Here is a 21425-nt window from a genome sequence, read left to right as displayed (position 1 = left end):
TGAAAAACTTTAAATTAAGAATTCGTTTAAGACGAAATAAAATCTTTAATTATTGAAATTTGATGGATATTTGCGTTCGCCCCTCTTATGAAAGATCTATTGAAATCCAGCTCTTATCACCAGACAGAGAGGACTTACAGAGGATAGTAAAGTCTCGTTTGATGTTATCCTCTATCTTTCAGTTGTCTAGTTGTCTTTGTCTATCTGCCATTTATGTCAAAGCCAGATGAAAAGTCTACGGGGTTCCAGGCTACGAGATCATTATTCATTCTTAAAGGGCTGTATGGCTGCAGCACTTGTCTTGGAAATATATGTGTTAGGTACTCAGTTTCCTCTAATCTCAACTCAACTCTGTCATAAATATCTCGTTTCATCTTATAAAATTGTCATTTGAATAAACCTTATCTCAATATTTTAATTCGGAATTAGTTTCATGCAAATGGAGGATGGAATAAAACGGTGGTACTCGATGGTACCTTCGAGTTAGTTGAGAGAGTTCTTAACGACGTACCGGCTCTCGGAATGTTCTCCATAACTTGCAACATAAATTCTCTCCCATAAGCAAGCACATTTTTGTAGCGGCCAAGAGAAAAATGCCATATTATACGAGCGAAGTTAGTGGGAAGAGAACAGAGGGATTCTCTCTAAGATCCGTGCCAATGAGAAGATTCGAACTCGGTTATTATCATACGCGTTTAATCGGAATTTTAATAATAAGCGTACAAAATAATTCCCAGTGTAGAAAAACTCTTACAGTAGCTTACAATTAACAATTGGAGAAGTTTCCGGCGGAATCGGAAGGCGTCATTCTACACGACAACCTCTCATTAACCCCTGATTGAAATATTGCATGATCTCACCGCTTGGTGCGCTGTCTTCAGTCAGAAATTTCACCAGCTGCATGTCGTCCGTATTTCATCAGAACTTTTCTAAATTGATTCTTTCCCACCTTTTCTACTCTTTTAGAAAATTTACCGCTTCTCCAAGAAGAATTCAACTGTTTGAAAAAAATATTTATATAATAAAAAATATTCTCTTTTTTCTTTTATTACAATTTCTTAAGAGCCGAATTTTCTTTTTAATTTCCAGAAAAACTGTTTAATACGTAAACAGAATTCAAAATAATAAATTGAATTTTTGTAATTAGTTTTTAAAAATAGCGAATATAACTCCCGCTACGAAGGAAATTTATTTCTTTTTAAAAAATCTTTAATTATTTCTAAGTTTTTGATAGAGAAAAACATGATTTAAACTTCTAAATTTAGATTCTTTTACACAAGTAATTTATAGAGTAGATTATGTATCGAGTATATTAAAGAAAAATGCTGTATAATATTAAAAAGATTGACATTTAAACTCGTAGAAAATCTTCACAGACGACACGAATAAAAAATAAATTCTGTACAGTAGGAACCACTTGTATATAGAAATAAATCTGCAATTTTTAAATGCTTCTTTACTTTTATAGAAATTACAGTTAGAGATGGAGAAAGAGAGAGAGAGGAAAAACTGCTTTATCGAAAGCTTTTTCTTACCGTTGTGAACAAGTTTAGAAATCCGTCAAGTTACGAAAATGTTGGAATGATGAAAGTGAAGTGTCGCTGTTGGTAAAGTCGTGTAATTTTACGTGTCAGCAACTTTGAGTAGGAGAATAAGAAAACGATGTCCCGTGTGCTGTGAAGATGGTGTTAAGATGATCGATGATAGACGCAGAAGAGATGTGATAGCAAGAAGTTTTCAGGAGAAAAGAGGGAGAGATAGTTTTATGGTAGAAAATCTTGCTGACTTAGATGTTTGTCTGTCCCCGTCAGCTGGGTGTATGTCACTAACTCATTGGCACACTAGGGGTTTTAAACATTTTGTATAACTACAACATACCAGTAGAGAACATTTCGTCCAAGTAAATAGGATGAGAGGATCATTATTCCTACACAGATATCATCTTTTGTGTTACTATTTTTACAAAGAAGATAAATCAACCTTTAGAATCCAATATCCAACATATAAAATAGTGAAATTCAAAGGAAATATTCGAAAATCTATATTTAACTTCCTCTATAGAACTTTATTGTATAAACTCTTAAGTTAGAACCATTTTAAGTTGGTCGAAAATAAACTATTTTTTTTTACAAAATTTCAATAGTTTGAGAGTTAATTACTTCTTTAACTTCAAACAAACAATTACCTCTTCGTATTTTTGAATATATATTGTAATATTCAAACGTTTTTTCTTATGGTTATTGTACTTTTTTATATCTGGCCATTTTTGAAAATGGTGAAGTATAAAGGCATACAATAAGCAAAAGAATATTTTTGAATATTTTCCTCTTTCGAAACTGTCAAATCAGGAGTCTTTACAATGAACGGTTCTCGAGTTATAAGCATAAAAACCGAATTTTCAAAAGTTTTTTTAGATTCCTTAATATAAAAATTTGGAGGTTTTGAAATATTTTTTGCTATTTGCGTTCCAAAATCTATTTTTAAATTTCACCAAATTTTATAAGTGAAGAAAAATATGAAGTAATCTTCAAATAAATAAATAAATAGGCCAATAAAATTGTACAATTTAATAGTATTATTTTTAATGATAATATATATGATTTTTTAAAGAAATATAAGAGTTAGAAGAATGAAAAATTATTGCTAAAAAGAAAAAAAATTACGAGAAGGTTTCTGAATTTTTTTTAAAAATTAAAATATTATATTTTACAATATAAATATTTAATATATATCATGTAACGAAGGAAAACAAGTATCATTCAGAAAGAGAAATTAATATAAAGTTCTGATGTATAATGATTTTTCAACACTTTCGAATGGCATTTATCGTACAATTATTGCTTTTTCTGCTTATAAAATATGTAATTATTCCTTTTTATACATCAAGAAATTATGTATAAAATAAATTTTCCTGCCATCGCAATTCTCAGGAGTTATCTGAATGAGTTCGCGATAAGGTAGCTTTCACCTGCTCCATAGGCTTCAGATCACCCGGATACTTTCTACAGCGTTGAGAGATTCGATCCGGATTCTCGTGATTTTTCATGGGCAGTTCGAGTTGGAGCATCGTTTCCCATCCCTCATCCATGTTGGCTAACTCCACTACGGTTCAGATTCATCCGTAATGGGCAATACTGAAGGCAGTCCATATAAACCGTAGTGCGTTTGTGTCTGTCGTCTACAAATCCAATTCAATCCAATCGACTCTCGGGGAGTAGCAAATCATATTTCTGTATAATGTCACGAAATTCCGATATATTAAACGAGTTTGTCAACCCAAGTTGGAAAATTACAAAAGACTAATCTGCAAATTTTAATTCCCGAAAGAGACATGATAATTACTTTTAAGCGAATTTATTCATATTCTGTCTACTTTAAAATTATTCATATATTGACATAACATAAATATTTTAATTTTAGAATTAAAGTAAATCATCTCACCAAAAAAAATAATTAAGTCTTAGAATTATCACGCTGATTTATTTTGATAAAATAATCGTCATAATTTTCCTAATGCTAATCTTCCTATAATTCTATTTTATAATTTTTCTAATCCAAATCCTAAATTAATTCCTAATTTTCTTATAATTTTATATTATAAACTTCCCAGTCCTCCGGTTTGACTTATCTTCTTTCTCGATATTTGCATAATTTTCATAAAATTAATATCAAAATTTAAAAAAATAAAACCAAAATTATATTATTAATCGTCAAAGTTTTATTATTTACACACGGTTTTATCCAAAATTTGTTATCTTACGAGAAAAATAAAATTAAAAATTAATAGAGCTAATTTATCATCATTATTATATTGCGGGTCAGTTATCACATCCTATTTAAAATCTTCCTTAAACCTAAAAGTAAATTGAATCGTTTATATAAGTTAATTAAAACGAAAAAAAATAAGATATTAAAAGAAGTAAAACTGCAGCCATTTATTTTAAAGTGATAATTTAATAAGATTCGTGAAGCGACTTTAACACTAAAGAAAAATTCTATTTTCTTAAACGCTGAGATGCATTTTTCTATATAATAACCTTCTGTAAGTAGAAAGAAATGAATCTAATTTTTATTCCATTTCCTGCTTTTCGAGTAGAAAATGTAAGAAAACCTAAACAGCTGTTATTCTTAGCAAGATTCTCTGGTTGAGCATTACAGTTATAATGAACTGCTAACTAACTAACTATATCTTCATTACATGATTCCACACGTGATCATATGAGGATTCTCAGCAGTCGCCATGACAACGAGAAGAGAGAGAGAGAGAAGTCACCTGTAGTCCCTGAGAAGCTGTGTATGAATATTAATGAGAAGGAAACGGTCGAAAGTCAGCATGGTAATTATACCATGTGATGACAGGTCATACATTCCACCGGACATACGATGTTATTGTGACATAATTTTGCAGTTTATCTCCTTTTCTCAGATTTTATCCGGGATAAAATGGATAAAGAGAAAACGAGGTTAACATCGGAGATATTTTTCTTATTTTTAAACACATTTATGAAAATTATCTAATAATATCTCTGTCATAATTTACTAAAATAAAATTCCAATTAAATTTTAATTAGATTATATCGTAGTTTATTAAACAAGATCTCATCACGTCACATAATTTCCTCGCATCTCTTCTCTTTTCNTTATTACCATATTATAATTAATGTGGTAATAAAACAATTAATTGCTCTACAGACAATAAAGTAAAATAGATAAATGCTATATAATTATTTATTAATTTATCTAAAATGGCCTAATATAGGTCCAAATTCTAATTGTTTACTTAGCAATATACAGAATGATCCTAATATTATTGCAGTTTTGCATTTAGTAACAAATCACAAATAAATTTATATTTACCTTTAAATTAATAATAAAATCTACCGTATAATTTCTTCAAATATTTGATTACACAAAGACTATTTTGCTCGAATCATGTAGTTGTTAACATCTAATATATATTTAAAAATATAGATTATACAGTTAAATTACACGTTACAAACTATATTATTACATCATAAACCGTTAAACATTAATATAAAAGCTCCAATTTTTCTTTTGTGTAAGTTTATTATAAACTATAGAAAGACTAATGTTCTATTTACAATTGAATAGACTACATTTACATTAAAATATTGTGTTTAACAGTTTAATTATCTTTTAAATTTGAATTATAAAACATGAATTTACTAAAATTAAATATATTTACATTTTTCTCCATTAAATGCAATAGATTCTTGTCAAGTATAACTACACAAAATCTCCAAATTTTAAAACGATTTTGTCGTAGAGAAATAATAAAAAAGTAATTTAAAATTTGGAAATTTTTATCCATCTTAATGGTCATTGACTCCTATTTTCATGGCTTATTTATTAACAAACTCACGTGTTTACTATTATTTATTCCTTCCCAATTTCTGCCTAAGTCTTGCCTAATTAATTTTGTTGACATAAAGTTATTTTCTAATATATTTTATTTGGAATCTATATATAGATCTACTACAGTCCTATTAGTCGACCACTTAAATTTTCTATTAGTACAATGCTGATCCTCGTACCTGACCAATATCAATTTATGATGATAATTTTCCTATCTTTGATTAATAATATCATGCACGCTAGCTTTATTCCCATTAAATTTGTATATTTTCTATCATAAATATATTAGATTATTGTTTAATTTTAATATTAAGAGACAAATTTAACAGAAAATAAAATATTTTAGTTAAAAATTAGCTTATAAAATTGTAAATTTAATCATCTTTCTATCCTATAAATGATAATTCTCCAATCCTTGATTAGTAATATCATTCACGTTAGCTTTATTCTCGTTTAATTTATATATTTTTTATTATAAATATAATAAATTATTGTTTAAATTTAATATTAAAAAGCCAATTTAATAAAATCATCTTATAAAATTGAGAATTTAATAAGTAAAGCTGCTAAAATTATTACAGCTTTAGTCATTTATTTTTCTATTTGTTTATATATTTTAATTTAAAAATATAATTTATTTTAAGTAAAATACATATAAAACTTTATATATTTTTAATTTTTTGTAATGTTAAGGATATTATAGTGTTAGAAAAATATCGATATTTTGTAAGTAACGTCTCACGATTAATAATATGATCGATGAAAGAAAAAATTCAGTAAAATTAAAAATTCCCAAAAAGAAGCAAATGTTGATATCAAAATGTAGTTTTTTTCCTTCTTCTTCTTCCCAGATTGATAAAACATATTTTAAAGTTTGGACACAATCAAACATAATGGAGTAGCTAGATAAACTGTTTATTTCCAATCCGCTCGTAAATCAACTAAAGCAAGCAAGCACTTTGGGAGGTAGACTCTAATCTTACTTGAAAAAATTTCTTCTTTTTTCAAAATATTAAAGAAGAACCAGACAGATTTTCAATCATACAAAAATGTTTTCTGAAAATAAAATATATATATATATATTTTTTTTAAATTAAAAAAATGATGCCCGCTTCAATTCACAGAAGCTAGATTTAGAGGAAAACAATTAGCATAAAGGCCTCATTCTAAAATTAATATTTGAACGCTGCTCGTAAATTACATAACGGATAATTAATTTTATAATTACCTCTACTTTCAGAACTCATGACATTAGCGCAAGCTTGAAATCGGAATAAGAGACGAGAATCGTCGGTGCAGGAATCAATGGAAGATACGGGATTCGCACATTCACCACTGTCTCTTCTATAAGTAAAGGTAAAAGGTCCACTAAATGGGCAACCAACCGGCGCAGAACCCACTGAAAGAGTAAAAAAAAAAAACAAAAAAAAAACCAAAGAAGAAAAATCATTTTCACGTAAATAATTGTATAAGAAAGTGATTTTCGTCTATTAATGAATATGACTACGTCTAGATGGAGCCACTAATAGTCGATGCTATCTCTTAACAATGATCCTCACTCTATTATTAAGAAGATAATGAAAATGATAAGGTAAGTAATTTATATCTAGAAAAAAAAACTTTTCTAATAATAAATTACACTTAATAAAGTTTAAAAAAGATTATAATTTTGTTTCAAAAATAAAAAAAAAAGTATTTATAACGGTTAAAGGTTAAACAGGGCTTTATACCAAAAATAGTATTTTTATTGAAGTCAAAGTTATACCGTGTTGTAATTATTGAGGTATACTAAGAGGTTTCTATCAAAAAAAGAGCCTGGAGTGTTTTATAATTCCCGGGGTTTGCTGTTAAAAGCTCATTAAGTCGAGCCCTCTTTGCTAGAATGACTTATCTTCTGCAATCAATACTGACACCTAGGATCTTCGAAATTACGTAAACACGAGAAGCGTACCACATTGATGAGTCGGCCCCCCGTGGGAACCACAAAACCTTGCCTTTAATCAATTAAGCGGAAGGGAGGATTAAAGAAAAAAGGAGGAGAAAGAGAAGGGAGCAACGCAGAGGGAGAGAGAGAGAGAGAGAGAGTGAGTGAGTGAGTTAAAACACTACACACAACATTGTTAATTCCTCTGTCGGGATAATAGGCTGACAATCACCCGTGGTGTTTTGTAAACTGCCATCTTTGCTTCGTTGTTGGATTAAAAGTTGTGGATTAAAACTTTGGTAACTTCGCTTGTTAACGGCTGTTGTTATGGCATTTCTGCCTTTTGTTCCGTTCTGTTCTTACCACACCGTGGAAACTTGGCTCGTTCCCGCTCATATCTGCGGTTCTACTATGGTAATAAAACCTTACTATACGCATTAAATAGTCCGTTAGAAGAGATTTACTCTCCAGGATTTATCATCGATGTAGTAGCATTGTTATCCTGGTAAATACTAACCACCAGACACTATTATTGTTAGATTTACAATAGTAATATATTTAAATGATTTATTATTAAGTAAAATTTATTTTTATACATTTTTAATTTTCCATTTGTCGTATTATGAATTCTAAATCACGCTTTCATATTCGGTAAATTCTATTTACATCCTGCTCCTAAATCCGATTTATATTTAATTTTGTCATCTTCTATATTAATTTATACTTATATAATTAGTATCTAGTCATTTTTAAAAGTAGTTTACGTATAATTACTTATTTTTATGTTTCCATACTTCACTATTTTTTATCTTTCCATCTTTTGTCCTAATCAAAATATTAGGTTCAAAGCGCACATAGAACTTTATTTTTCTTATTAAAACATCTTTATGGCTGATTTTAAAAGTCATTTTCGGTTTTACGACTTTAGAAATCTTCTGCAGACTTTAACAAGAATTCCAAACGAATTCCAAACAAGCCGTGTGAGAAATTTCTTACTCTTAGACTCGACTATTATAGACGGAGTGACAAATAATTCTAGACTGATTGATGATTGTCCAGTAAGATGCATGCATCAGTTACTTCTTCCTTAGCATCCGATGTTTATATCCGAGTGTTCCATCAAAGGAGCAGTTAAGTGTTCCTGGTGGCAGCAACCTGCTGAGTACGACTTGCATTTATCACGGTGTCCGTTAATTCCACATCGATCTTTGGTCACGAGACAAAATAAACGATGCAGTCATTTAACTTCAATACACGAACCTATTCCGATTGATCCCGGTATTAAAGGTAACAATAAGCGGCATTTTCTATATAGAATTTTTTTTATCCTTAATGAAGAAAAACAGGAGGAAGCTGACGATGAGTAATGCTATTAAATTTGTGCAAATGTTAAAGAGTGCGCTTACTACAAAAATGGAAAAAGGAAAATTGTTTTCTCTCCCGCTACGTACTGTACTTTAATATTTACCCATAAAGATGATTTATTAATTATTCTTGTTTTATATCTTAAATTTCCTGTCATTTATTTANTTCTTTTTTCAAAATATTAAAGAAGAACCAGACAGATTTTCAATCATACAAAAATGTTTTCTGAAAATAAAATATATATATATATATTTTTTTTTCCTTTTTTTTATTATGAAAAAAGTATCGAAGTGAGTAGTTAGTTATAACTTCTACCTTTTTATATTCCCATGAAAAGAAGTTTTCCTACTATTTACACTTATTTCAAAACGCCCAAAATTTATTAATGGTAAGGTTTAGATCTTTTCAAAGATTGTACTGAAGTAGTAAAGTGTCGTAACTCTTATTGAGTGTTTCTTTATCTTCGCCCCTTTTCAATAGGAGTTTTTACATAGGGAAACAATTTCCCTCTTCTCTGCTTTAGAAATATTCAAAATATTCTATACAATTCGTCTCATACACTCAATATATCTTCAATTTAAAATTATTTAAGTGGAAGAGAAAAAAAAAATGGTATACATTTTTCGTTCCAACAATTTTAAACTGAAGTTTCTCTTCAACTTTTCGTTGCTAGGATAAACGTCTGCACGATTTAATACGGAAACATTGTTTAACGCTTAGCCAAAAAAGTAAAAGGTAAATTGGATATCGTAATAAGTTGGTTTGAGCCCGAAGCATCAATGGCTGGGAGCGTACATTGACGAGGGGATAAAGCGAGTTGCAGTTAAAAGGCCGCTATACGGAGGTGTTGTTCTTGGCATGTAAGGTGTTTCATTAGTTAAGTCGCAGTAATTACATCGGAGATAGACAGGGAGTCACGTTTTTAGCTGGGAAGATTAAAAAACTTATAATTAAATGCAGCCTTGAGCCATTTTTCTCAATCGATGGTGGTCCAAGAATTTCCGCTGCAAACCATATTGAGAATTGAAATTTCTCGTAATGAAAACATAATTTTCTCCCCTCTGTCCAATTACCTTACTTACAGGCCTCTGTATCTAACTTTATAAAAAAACGGGGGCCTTTACTATTTAGGTATTTCTACGTATGCAGTTTTCTATTTAAAAAAAAGTCTGTCGTTTTCTTATTAAAATTCCTTTACTAATCTGTAAAATTATAGACAATATAGAAATGCTATATAATTATTTATTAATTTATCTAAAATGGCCTAATATAGGTCCAAATTCTAATTGTTTACTTAGCAATATACAGAATGATCCTAATATTATTGCAGTTTTGCATTTAGTAACAAATCACAAATAAATTTATATTTACCTTTAAATTAATAATAAAATCTACCGTATAATTTCTTCAAATATTTGATTACACAAAGACTATTTTGCTCGAATCATGTAGTTGTTAACATCTAATATATATTTAAAAATATAGATTATACAGTTAAATTACACGTTACAAACTATATTATTACATCATAAACCGTTAAACATTAATATAAAAGCTCCAATTTTTCTTTTGTGTAAGTTTATTATAAACTATAGAAAGACTAATGTTCTATTTACAATTGAATAGACTACATTTACATTAAAATATTGTGTTTAACAGTTTAATTATCTTTTAAATTTGAATTATAAAACATGAATTTACTAAAATTAAATATATTTACATTTTTCTCCATTAAATGCAATAGATTCTTGTCAAGTATAACTACACAAAATCTCCAAATTTTAAAACGATTTTGTCGTAGAGAAATAATAAAAAAGTAATTTAAAATTTGGAAATTTTTATCCATCTTAATGGTCATTGACTCCTATTTTCATGGCTTATTTATTAACAAACTCACGTGTTTACTATTATTTATTCCTTCCCAATTTCTGCCTAAGTCTTGCCTAATTAATTTTGTTGACATAAAGTTATTTTCTAATATATTTTATTTGGAATCTATATATAGATCTACTACAGTCCTATTAGTCGACCACTTAAATTTTCTATTAGTACAATGCTGATCCTCGTACCTGACCAATATCAATTTATGATGATAATTTTCCTATCTTTGATTAATAATATCATGCACGCTAGCTTTATTCCCATTAAATTTGTATATTTNAGATGATTTATTAATTATTCTTGTTTTATATCTTAAATTTCCTGTCATTTATTTATTTAAATACTTTTATATTATTATAGCGGATAATTTATTTATGAAGATACATGACTTTATTTCGTAATATTCACTCGTAATCCAATCAAAACAACTATTTTCAAATTGTATATGGAAATATCTAAATAAACCTTTACTTGAAAATAGAATTATATTTGAATTTCTAATTAAAATTACATAATTTTCATTGGTTTAATATTAAATTTAAGATAAACTTAATAATATATTAAACTTTTGGAATTGAATTCCACGTATCAGCTAGTGTTATCAATTATGTTCTAAGTTAAATAAATCTCCTTCTCTTCTCTACTTCATTCTGATTAGATTTCTTAAGCATTAATTATAATTTGACCTGTACGTATTCCCCTTATAATTTTTATTTTGTAATTAAATTCTTTCTGTCTTATATTAACAATGTTATCAATTATTTTCTTTGATCTCAATACATTTATTGTATTTTATACTTAATTTCTATCATGTTATTTATTTAAACTAATTTTTATTTGTATAATTTATTTATTTAATCCTCTGTAATTTTGCCAGAAGGTGTGCCCTTATGTAGCATTTATTATTAAATAAATAAATATTCATCTATACCATCACCCCAGATGGATATTTTTATTTATTTATTTAATATTAATTATTTAATTAATAAACACATTTTAAATTTACGAATCTGCTATTTAGTAAGTCAATAATCTTCTTACTTGTCGCTAAATTTTCATTTAATACCATTAAGCACTTTAATTTCTCAAAGAAAATCCTTTATTAATCACAGATATCAAAATCACATTTTTAATCAACTTAAATCGCATATAATTAACTCTTATCACTGTTCTAGCTTCTATTGAATGCAATTATCTTTAAATTCTTTTAACCACAATCTACAACGAGTTTAATTATATCTATACTAAATTTATCCAATTAATCTCTTGATTATAATTATGTTCTTCAACGAATAGGAACTCCAAAAATTTGAAGTGTAAATTAGTTTTACTCGAATTCTTTTCGGATTACCCTCATACCCCCTAATCACGCTGATTTTAATATTCTCTGTCCGACAGCGTGACAGCTTGAATGAAAATTTTATCTCTCTTGTCATCATACCAGAGACAAATACCCATCTTCATCCTCAGTTCGCACTGACATGATTAGTATTAGAGAGCATCGATCCCGATATGATTGAAAGACTGCATTGAATTACTAAGTTAAATATGTCACCAACTCCGTAAGGTTAAATTGATAATCCTTAAAATTATAATCTTAAGAAGGGATTGATAGCTCATAGATTACGTTATTGATGTATGGTTGCCTTATTTTCGGTCTAATAAGAACTATAACATAGAGAAGATCGATTCTGTTGAGCTTGCTTGATGCTCCTATATTGCAAAAGTGTGTTTTAAAGAAGATATCGAGATTTCTACTGTGTTTTGCCTTCAAATTTATTATATTAATTGTAGTTTATATAGTATTTACGATGTTTAACGTATATTGAAGTCGTACGAAGCGATAGAAAAGAAGGAAAGATAGATAAATAGTGAAAACTCGGTAAGAACTAGATAAGACATTCCCCGGTGGCCCACCATACAAAAAGCTATTACACAAGCGTAAGGAGGATTCTGGTCTAAAATTCCTAAGATTGCAGACAATTTAAAACCTGTTTTCTGTTCGTGGTGAAGGAGGAAGCAGCGCAACTCCTTCAACTAAACCTATCGGCACTGCTGACTAAGAAAGAAAATGCTAAGTGGATGGCTGTGTTTTCAAGTACTTGATGTCCTTCGGGAGAAGACGTGAACAATTCCTTCTATTTTTTTCTCTCATTCCTCCTCGTATCTAAGGATCAGTTCTTCTTATCTGGTCTTAGTAAATTTTATGGAATTAACGAAGTAAGTTACTATACTGTGTATGTAGTATCTAAGGTCTTTCAAAACTGGATAAGGATTACCTCTATTCATTCAAATGGAAATGATTATTAGAATTTTCATCGTAATGTTGAGTTTGTTTCCCTCCCTCTCTCTTTCTCTCTCTCTCTGTCTCTCTCTCTCTCTCTTGTTTGGAGACTGGAACTCCAATTGCTTATATATATTTTTGTATAATAAACTAAAAAACGAATATAAATATATTCTAATAAGTAAATTCATTGATTGCGAATGACGAAAATCTTATTTTACTTTATAAAAAATATGGAGATGAAAAAACAAGCTTTGAATCAAAGGTTTTTTCCTTCGTTTCCATTTTTTCTATAAAGTAGAATAAGATTTTGTAAACAGTTAATTAATTTTACTGGAAATAAGACGAATTCAATAATTATTTGCACAAATTTTGTACGATAAACTCAAAATATTAAATCGTTTTATTAGAATATATTCAAAAAAAAAATTGTAATATTAAAGGTTTGGGAAAGACTTTACGATCTTTCCTTTCATTCTTCAACCAAAATTAAAGAAAAATTTTTAGGAAAATTTTGAATTTTTTTTAAAAAGGGACTTTTTATGTTTATGGTTTATGTCGAATTTGCTTACTTACGTCGAAACATAGAGAAAAGCAAAGCATCTCCATTGATCTCCTCGCACAGCAACCCTAAGCTCTGGAACTGATTGATGGGAGAACAGTAACCTAAAATAAAAATACTACTATAGGACTAGTAATAAAATCATGAATGGGAACGTTTAATACAGATTTCGCGGAAAAAAAGCATGTATACAAAAGTATTATGTATATAACTTTGCTTAAATTTGCATAGTTTTTATAGTAAGAAGGGTAAGGCATTACACTCTTTACGATTCTTAATTTCACTTTCTACTCTAATTTACATATAATCTAACATTTTTAAAAAAATAAAAAGACAATTGATTAAATATTTACAATTGTCAATTTATTGATATTAGAAATTTAAAAGCATTTAAACTAAGAAAATTATTAAAATGAGCGATTTTTTTAAATCCAAATTTAAGCAGAGTAATTTTAAATATTAAAAAATTAAATACATTTCCTTGATTTTTGTGAAGACTTTAAAGATTTTTATATAGTAAAATAGATAAATAAATTTTTTATTTCTTTTATTTCGAATGAATAATGGATTTTTTCTTGTAGTTATAACTTTAGTCTCAACATTTATCAATGTTAAAATTCTGCTTGCATAGTGATTATCGAAATTTAATTCACTGGTTACGTAGAGACAATACGATTCATAGAATCATTTTTAAACCATTCAGTTTCAGGAAATACATCAAGAAATTCCTCAAGTTCAAATATTGATGTAGCAGTTGCGATAACAATTCTCTCTATAATCTGTAATCAATGGTTTACATTCTTGTTTCCAACTCTCAACACGATTCCCGATAACTTGCCACGGATTTCCAATTGCATTTTATATCCCAGCATCGTGGACTACAATCAATAATTCCAATCGAAGTTGGTGCAAACTTATAAGAGGCAACTGTGTATTGTCAAAGCGACAATATGCATTCGATGGAAGTTGAGTCGAAAATATCGCATTTTGTATGATTTGAACGCTTAGACTATAATATAGATCAAAGGAGTGTAGAAACGGAAAGACCGAGTCTTTTCATGAGGAAACCATGTAAAACGTTGCTATAATAAACCGAAAATTTCGTTTTTAAACTAATAATCTAATAGAAAATGATTAGAAATTAGTATTGCATGAATATTTTAAGAAGTAACTACGTGAGAAAGAGTATAAATACGCAATCATCGTGTGATGTTGAGACTTTACATATTAATATAAATTTTTGATTGGGTGAAACGTAGAGCCAAAGTAGAATAAAGATCAAGACGTAGAGTATTCTTGAGATTAACAGACGAATATATTCAATAGAAGTTCATATTTTACATCAAAATAAAACACATCACTACGTCAATTTGATGTCATTTTACATTTCTCCATTGCCTAAAAGTGTAAAATTGACGTAAAAGTATATGCCAAAACGAAATTTAAAAGACACGTTTCGTTATTTAGAAAGTATATTTTAAACGAAATTTTATCACTGATCGACAGACAAACAGCCTATAAAATAAGATTAGTACCGTCATGGACTGAAGGTAAATAAAAGATTACTGATTTTAATAGATTGTGTCTTAATTTTATTCAAATATAATCAATTTGAGATAAGAAACCTCTAATTTCTTTGTGTTAACAGAATGAATAAAAAACATTCTTCCTGGTAAATTTTTGATATGATAATGTATACTCTCTATATTCTTACTTGGAAAGTAAGAATAAAACTCAATACTACTTACTAATTAGAAATTCAATTGATCGCAGCATAATTTCATTAATCAATTGAAAAATGCTTGGAATTATTCGAATAAAACTTTTTATTATAGAATTATTTACATTTTAAACTATTATTTAATATAATAATATTAACACCTATTTAGAATTATTCTACAAAAGAAAAGTGAGATAAGATGACGTTTCCTTGTTTTTCTTTTGTTTTATGATCTGGCGACATCATCTTGTTGATATACGACATCAATATCTGCAGCAAGTAAACGAAGAAGTGATAGAGATCTACAGCTTCAATTTTCCAAAAAAGTTGTGTTTATTTTTACTCGATTTTAAGATCTTAATTCAAGTTATATTTCTCATAAAATTTATTTAATTCCAAAGTTATAAACTGCAATTAAAGAGATAATAAATTTTGTTGTAAGCGTAGGATAAGATGAAGAATTCGTTGCTACTCCGATGACACTCCCATACATGTCAACTCCTAAACATTACCATTATCTTTCTAGAAATTATGCAAAAGGCTTTCTGGAAATTTCTTACATCTAATTTTCGGTAAGATAATGGTAATGTTTAGAACTTGACATGTATGGGAGTGTCATCGGAGCAGCTACAAATTCTTCATCTTAAACCACGTACTTATTTTATAGGAAAATAATCAAGCATTATGATTAGAGTGAATATATATTATTGTAGAATTTACATTAATATAATGACATTTTAAAGAAACAATTAAATATGTAAATATCGCATTAAATTCATTATTCACAGTAATGTTTATTAACTACAACATTTTACATTAATATAATGACAATTTATAGAAACAATTAAATATGTAAATATCGCATTAAATTCATTATTCACAGCAATTATTAATTAATAAAACATTAGACAAACTGCAGTGATTAAATTTATTTAAAGCACAAAGACAAAATATAGTTTTTGTAATAAATAAAATAATTTTAATCGTTAAGCTGCACGAAATTGGAAAGGGCGATAACGCTTTTCGTTAACATCTAATCTATAAAAGTATAGGTCAAATGAATAAAGTTTGCGTGTAGAAAATAATTTTTTCTCTTTCCCTACTAAAAATTGCATTTTTATAAATTATATCGTATTAGAATTTACATATTTTACGAGAAAATTTCAATTGCATAATCTAATTTTTGCCAGTTTATATTTTTACATTTATTTTTCTAAAAAAACGATCATTTAGTATTTATATAATGTATAATTACAGTAAAAAAANTATCTATTAAATAATATAAAATTCTAATTAAATCTAAAATAAATGTTAATCCTAACTTTAAAATCCTAATTTACTTATAAATTTTAACTTGTAATATAATATGAAGCAATTAAATTTTATTGCAGAATATAAAATGCCTCGGAATTATCTTGAATGTTAGAACTTTACTCATAGGAATTGGGATGAGAACGAAGTGACAGTTGCAATTCATGTTTTAAGAAAAGAGATTATGCAATGTAATAGTGCAGCTATCATATGTAATATTCCATAACAAATCTTCCGAAGAAATTTCAAAAAGAAACAGAAAATTTACAATGTCATGCGAAACGTATTTACAGCATCTTTAATGAAGGACAATTATATGAAGTAGCAAATCAACTTTTCTAGAATACATCAAAAGAGATTTGAATTTACAACTCTTCAAAGTGAAGAAATTATATTTGAATATGTTGAAAATTTTTTGGAAGAAACTTAGAGAAAAGAATGAGCTTCAAACCTAAGCAAAGTATTCATTATGATAAGTTTTGTATATTTTGTCTTGCTTTTGAGGAAACGTAAGGGAATTTCAGAGGTTTGTAATCTCCAGTTATTGTTTTAATGAGAGCTTAAGAAAGGAAGGAAAATAACAGAAAAACAAGTAGAAATATGAAATCCATTATAGCCCATTCGTGGAATATTTATTAATTAATTAATTAGTACGAGGAACCAGCTCAGTATAGGTTGTATGTACGGCGGAGAGAGATAGGAAATGCTCAGAATCATATTATTCATGATAAATTGTTAAGTATGGACCAGATTCGAATTCGAATCTTCATTAATGGTAGCCTAATGCCTTACTCCACTCCATCTGGACAATAAATTTTGAGATAACATAACAAATATCTATTTTTATTTACTTTTTATTATTTTTCTCTTTTATGGATTACGTCGGAATAAAGTTTTAATTGGGCTAATAAAGAAAATATTTCATCATTATCATCTGAGCTCATGGAGTTAGAAAGATTTCTACCTACATTACTTTCAAAATCTTTCCGCCTCTTCGTTCTGCCTCTAGATCTTTTTCAAATTGTGCGAAATTAATTAAAATTATAAGTATTTCATATTTTCGAAACAGGCCTAATTAGAATTCTATTTATTATATTTCTATACTTAATTATCTCAAAAGGAAGTTAACATCCTTAGCGCTCTTCTACCAAAGCTATTTAACTTTTGAATATAAAATTATAACAAAGAATGTCTCTATTACGCATACTTAGAGAGAAAATATAACTATCTTCAGAAAGATATTTTAAAAATTATTAATGCATGCTATCAGAGAAATTAGAAAGCATTTTTTTTTTCACTAATTCTCATTTACAGATCTAGCCCAATCACTATGGATGTTCCGTCAAGCATGCAGCAATATAATCCATTATGTAGATTTAGAACGGTGTTAAACTTTAAAATAATCGCCGTCTATTTACCAAACAACTTATAATTAAGCACAATGCAATAATCGGCCTTAGTGGGAAAAGAACCCATTATCGGAAGCGAAAGCATTTTGATTATGAGAGCATTCATTTGCTTCTTATCTTATTTTATCGGAGTAGAAAAACTTATACCAATGAGTAGAACGTCCATCTGGTAATATTTACAGAGTTTCACATTAAGACAACGTTATAGAGGTAAGTATATTAGAGCAGTGTCACGGGACTACTTCAGCTACACGTCTAATCTGCACACTTCTTCGATGTAAGTAAGGGCTATTACATAAATCACATTCAGAGTTAGAGGGAAAAAAATCAATATTTCAATACTTTTTTCCTTCGTTTTACTTATAAAAAATATATTCCGAGATGTGCAAAGTGCATCACAATTAAAAGAGAAAGATTCCAACTTTGCATTTTGTCAATTGCAGAGATATTGCTTTCCTTTTTTTTATACTAAGAATGAGGTGCAATTAAAACTTTCTAGATGTTCGATATCTTTGGACGAATCTAAATTAGTCTAGTGCTACACTTTCATGAACTATGCATGAATTGCCATTTTAAATAGTTTCTCTTTGCTTTATCAGCACAATTCTTTTTAAAATATTCAGAAAAGAAAAAGTTTCGATGGTTCCTTAAAATCGCCTTTTAGGAAAGGCAGGATTTATATGATCCAAAGTTATGTTTATGGAAATCCAATAAACCCGAACTGAAAGACTGTTCAGTTTCAAAATGCTATAAAATTCGTATATAAGCTTAAGATTCTAGAATTAATGTGTAAATTCTATTGTTTATAATGCTACAATTAAAATAAAATCATTGTTTACATCAAAAATAAACTATTTCATCTGAAAATTTTACTTCAAATTTCAAATTCTTATGGGAAATCAACAAGGAAAAACGATTCAAATGGTTCTTTAACGGTCTTCCAATGGCCTTCTAACAGTCTTCGATTTTTCTTAGCACTTACAAGATCTATATAAATCTTGAAAGTGTTGATTGTTTGTTTTTAAATATTAGAATTAATACAATAAATCTTAAACTCTATGTGTAAAGTCTCATAAATAAAAGGATACTTTAAGAAGTAGTTAAACGTATCCAAGTCTTTAACGCTCCACCTTAAATTTGAAAGAACTACATAAAATTACCTTAAACTAAGGCCTTTCTACAGACGTTACAACTAGCAATTACCTTACTTATAATAAGGTGTTGCTATTGCAATAAAAATTTATAATGCCATAAAGGTCACATAAGTGTGAGGAGGGGGGAAAAAAGACTGTTTTATTTTACCGGAGGTAAAAACCATATTTTAAAACTTGAAAGTCATAATGTTAAAACATAACATATATTCTCAATTGTATCGTCTTCGGTGACAAAAAGTAATATCCTGTGTAGAAGAAAAGGAAACAGTTTTTGGCAACAGTATTTATCAATCTGACATCCTCTCACCGAATTGATGCAAGACGCAATACATTACAACCACAGCAAATAATGTAGTACAAATCTACAACTGACATTCGCTATTTTTCCTTCTTAACCTTTGCAAATACATTTATAGATCATGTGAGTAATAGCCACTTTCTCAAAAAATTCCATCTGGTTCCTTTCGAAATTTATAATTTAAAACAATTTCAATCCGTCTCGAGTTGTTTACGTTTACCTGATTGGAGGATCCATATCGGTTCCAAGCGAATTTCCTTTTTTTTCTACTATTTCTTTCATTATTGAATTGACAGATTTTACGTTAAATGTGATGTTAACGACTATATAATGGATGGCAAAGGTTAAAAAAATGAAGTTTTCGCAATTACTCCCTTCTTATAACTTGTATTAAGCGTGAATCATTTACGGATCAGGCAGAATTTTCGCATTAATCTGCCTTACAGAGGAGAAATTCAACAGTTTTCCAATTCCCTAACATCTTTAAGCCAATATTTCTTAAGTTTATTTATTTATTTTGACCATCTCTTTTAGAGTCATTGAAGACTGAGCATCGTGAGTATGATTTGCAGTCTCCTTGGGGGTAGAGATCGAAGAGTTGAGAAAATTTTATCTAGAATAAATATATTTATATTTTTTAAAATTTGTAATATTATATTAACATTGATAAGTTTATGAATTATTGAACGGTCTACCTTTTTTTAATTTTTTTTTTGTATTTAGAATGCTACAATTCATTTTTTTATCCAGAAAAACGAAGCGAGCAAGGTATTCTAATTCACCACGAAGGAAAATAAATGACTGATTAAATTGTGTTTAATAAATCATAAATTTTAAAATATAAGTAAATTCTCTTCCTTGCTTGAAAACGAAAGAAATAAATTGAATAGGATGGCAAAATTTAACGCTCAAAATGCTTAAAATTGGAGTTAATGATGATTAATCTTCATCTTTTGGGCTTAAATTCTCTATGATCAAATGCTTAGCGTTTAATAATATAAACGTTAATGTTTATAACATAATAGATGTAGTTATAACATAATTAGAGCACAGTATAGTGTAAGATAATATATAGTTTAATGCTTATAATATAGTATCATACAGTGTAGTGCTTGTAGTTACTTAATCATAATAGTAATTATTATGTTCCTTTGTTTTTATATGGGAGTATATAAACTGATGAGAGAAGGAGGAATGAGTAAGACATTTTGGAGGACTTGTTACTTTTTTTTTTGAAAAATTAATATAGTACAGTAAAGTGACAACAGACACTTTCTCATGTCTGAAGAGTGATCTTTTCAAATATCGTATTTCTTATAGTGTCAACATAACTGTCTGAGGATTTTATCAAATACTTAGACGAAAAATAATAAAAATAGTTACACGTTAAACTTAATGGATATGAATTTTTAATGTAATTATCATCAAAATTAATTGATTAATTATTTAAGATTGATAAAATTTTAATAACGTCAAACAGTAATTTCATATTCTCTAATAAAACAACGCGAATTTAATGTTTGATATATAATATATTTAATTAATTTTAATTATAATTTTAATATAATCAATGAATAACGTGAAATTTAGTAGAAAGTAATGAATTTTTTTTAATAGAAAAAATGTAATAATTTAGATAATTTATATAAAATTCTTTACAAAAGTTTGCTTTTAGAAATTAAATAGAAATATATTACATTAATAAAGTTATTAACATGATAAATAATTTAAATTACAATATACATATAATAAATATACTTACTTTCTTTATATTGCAATACATTTTCATGTTTTTCATGCATGACCACGCATCTGTAGCATTTTTCGTTCCTATAAAAAATAAGAATATTTATAAATATATTAAANCCCTTTCAGAATATTTCTCTCTAATTTCCTTTCTAGATAGAGCTTCTTTACACAAGCAAAGTTTGTTCAGCAAACAGAAGAGAACAAATAGAGAAACAGAATTAAGTTATAGAATGGAAAAGAATTTCTTCAAATGAGAAGAAAAGTATAGCTATATCACAGCCAAATATTTAATTTTTGCCAAAATAACAATGACATAATAAATTATAAAAGAAGAAAAAAGAAGGAGGGGGAATAGTGCACGCTTGATAATAAAAAGTCAATAGAAATGTGAC

The 21425-nt window shown here is 28.0% G+C and overlaps 1 protein-coding gene across 1 annotated transcript in view; it reads right to left on the bottom strand.

Moving 5' to 3' along the window:
* Positions 1-21425, bottom strand: part of LOC111626215 — a 200516-nt gene that overhangs the window by 19443 nt on the left and 159648 nt on the right. The window contains exons 4-6 of the mRNA XM_023369527.1: positions 21047-21114; positions 13407-13496; positions 6605-6775 (exon numbers count right to left, since the gene is read on the bottom strand). Of these exons, the coding sequence (XP_023225295.1) occupies positions 6605-6775; positions 13407-13496; positions 21047-21114 (329 nt within the window). The remainder of the gene's footprint in view (positions 1-6604; positions 6776-13406; positions 13497-21046; positions 21115-21425) is intronic.

Source organism: Centruroides sculpturatus, unplaced genomic scaffold (assembly GCF_000671375.1).
Source record: "Centruroides sculpturatus isolate CEXI.00-Female unplaced genomic scaffold, Cexi_2.0 scaffold285, whole genome shotgun sequence".
Lineage (NCBI taxonomy): Eukaryota > Metazoa > Arthropoda > Arachnida > Scorpiones > Buthidae > Centruroides > Centruroides sculpturatus.
Note: the sequence above shows the minus strand (reverse complement) of the source record. Positions and strands in the feature narration are given on the sequence as shown.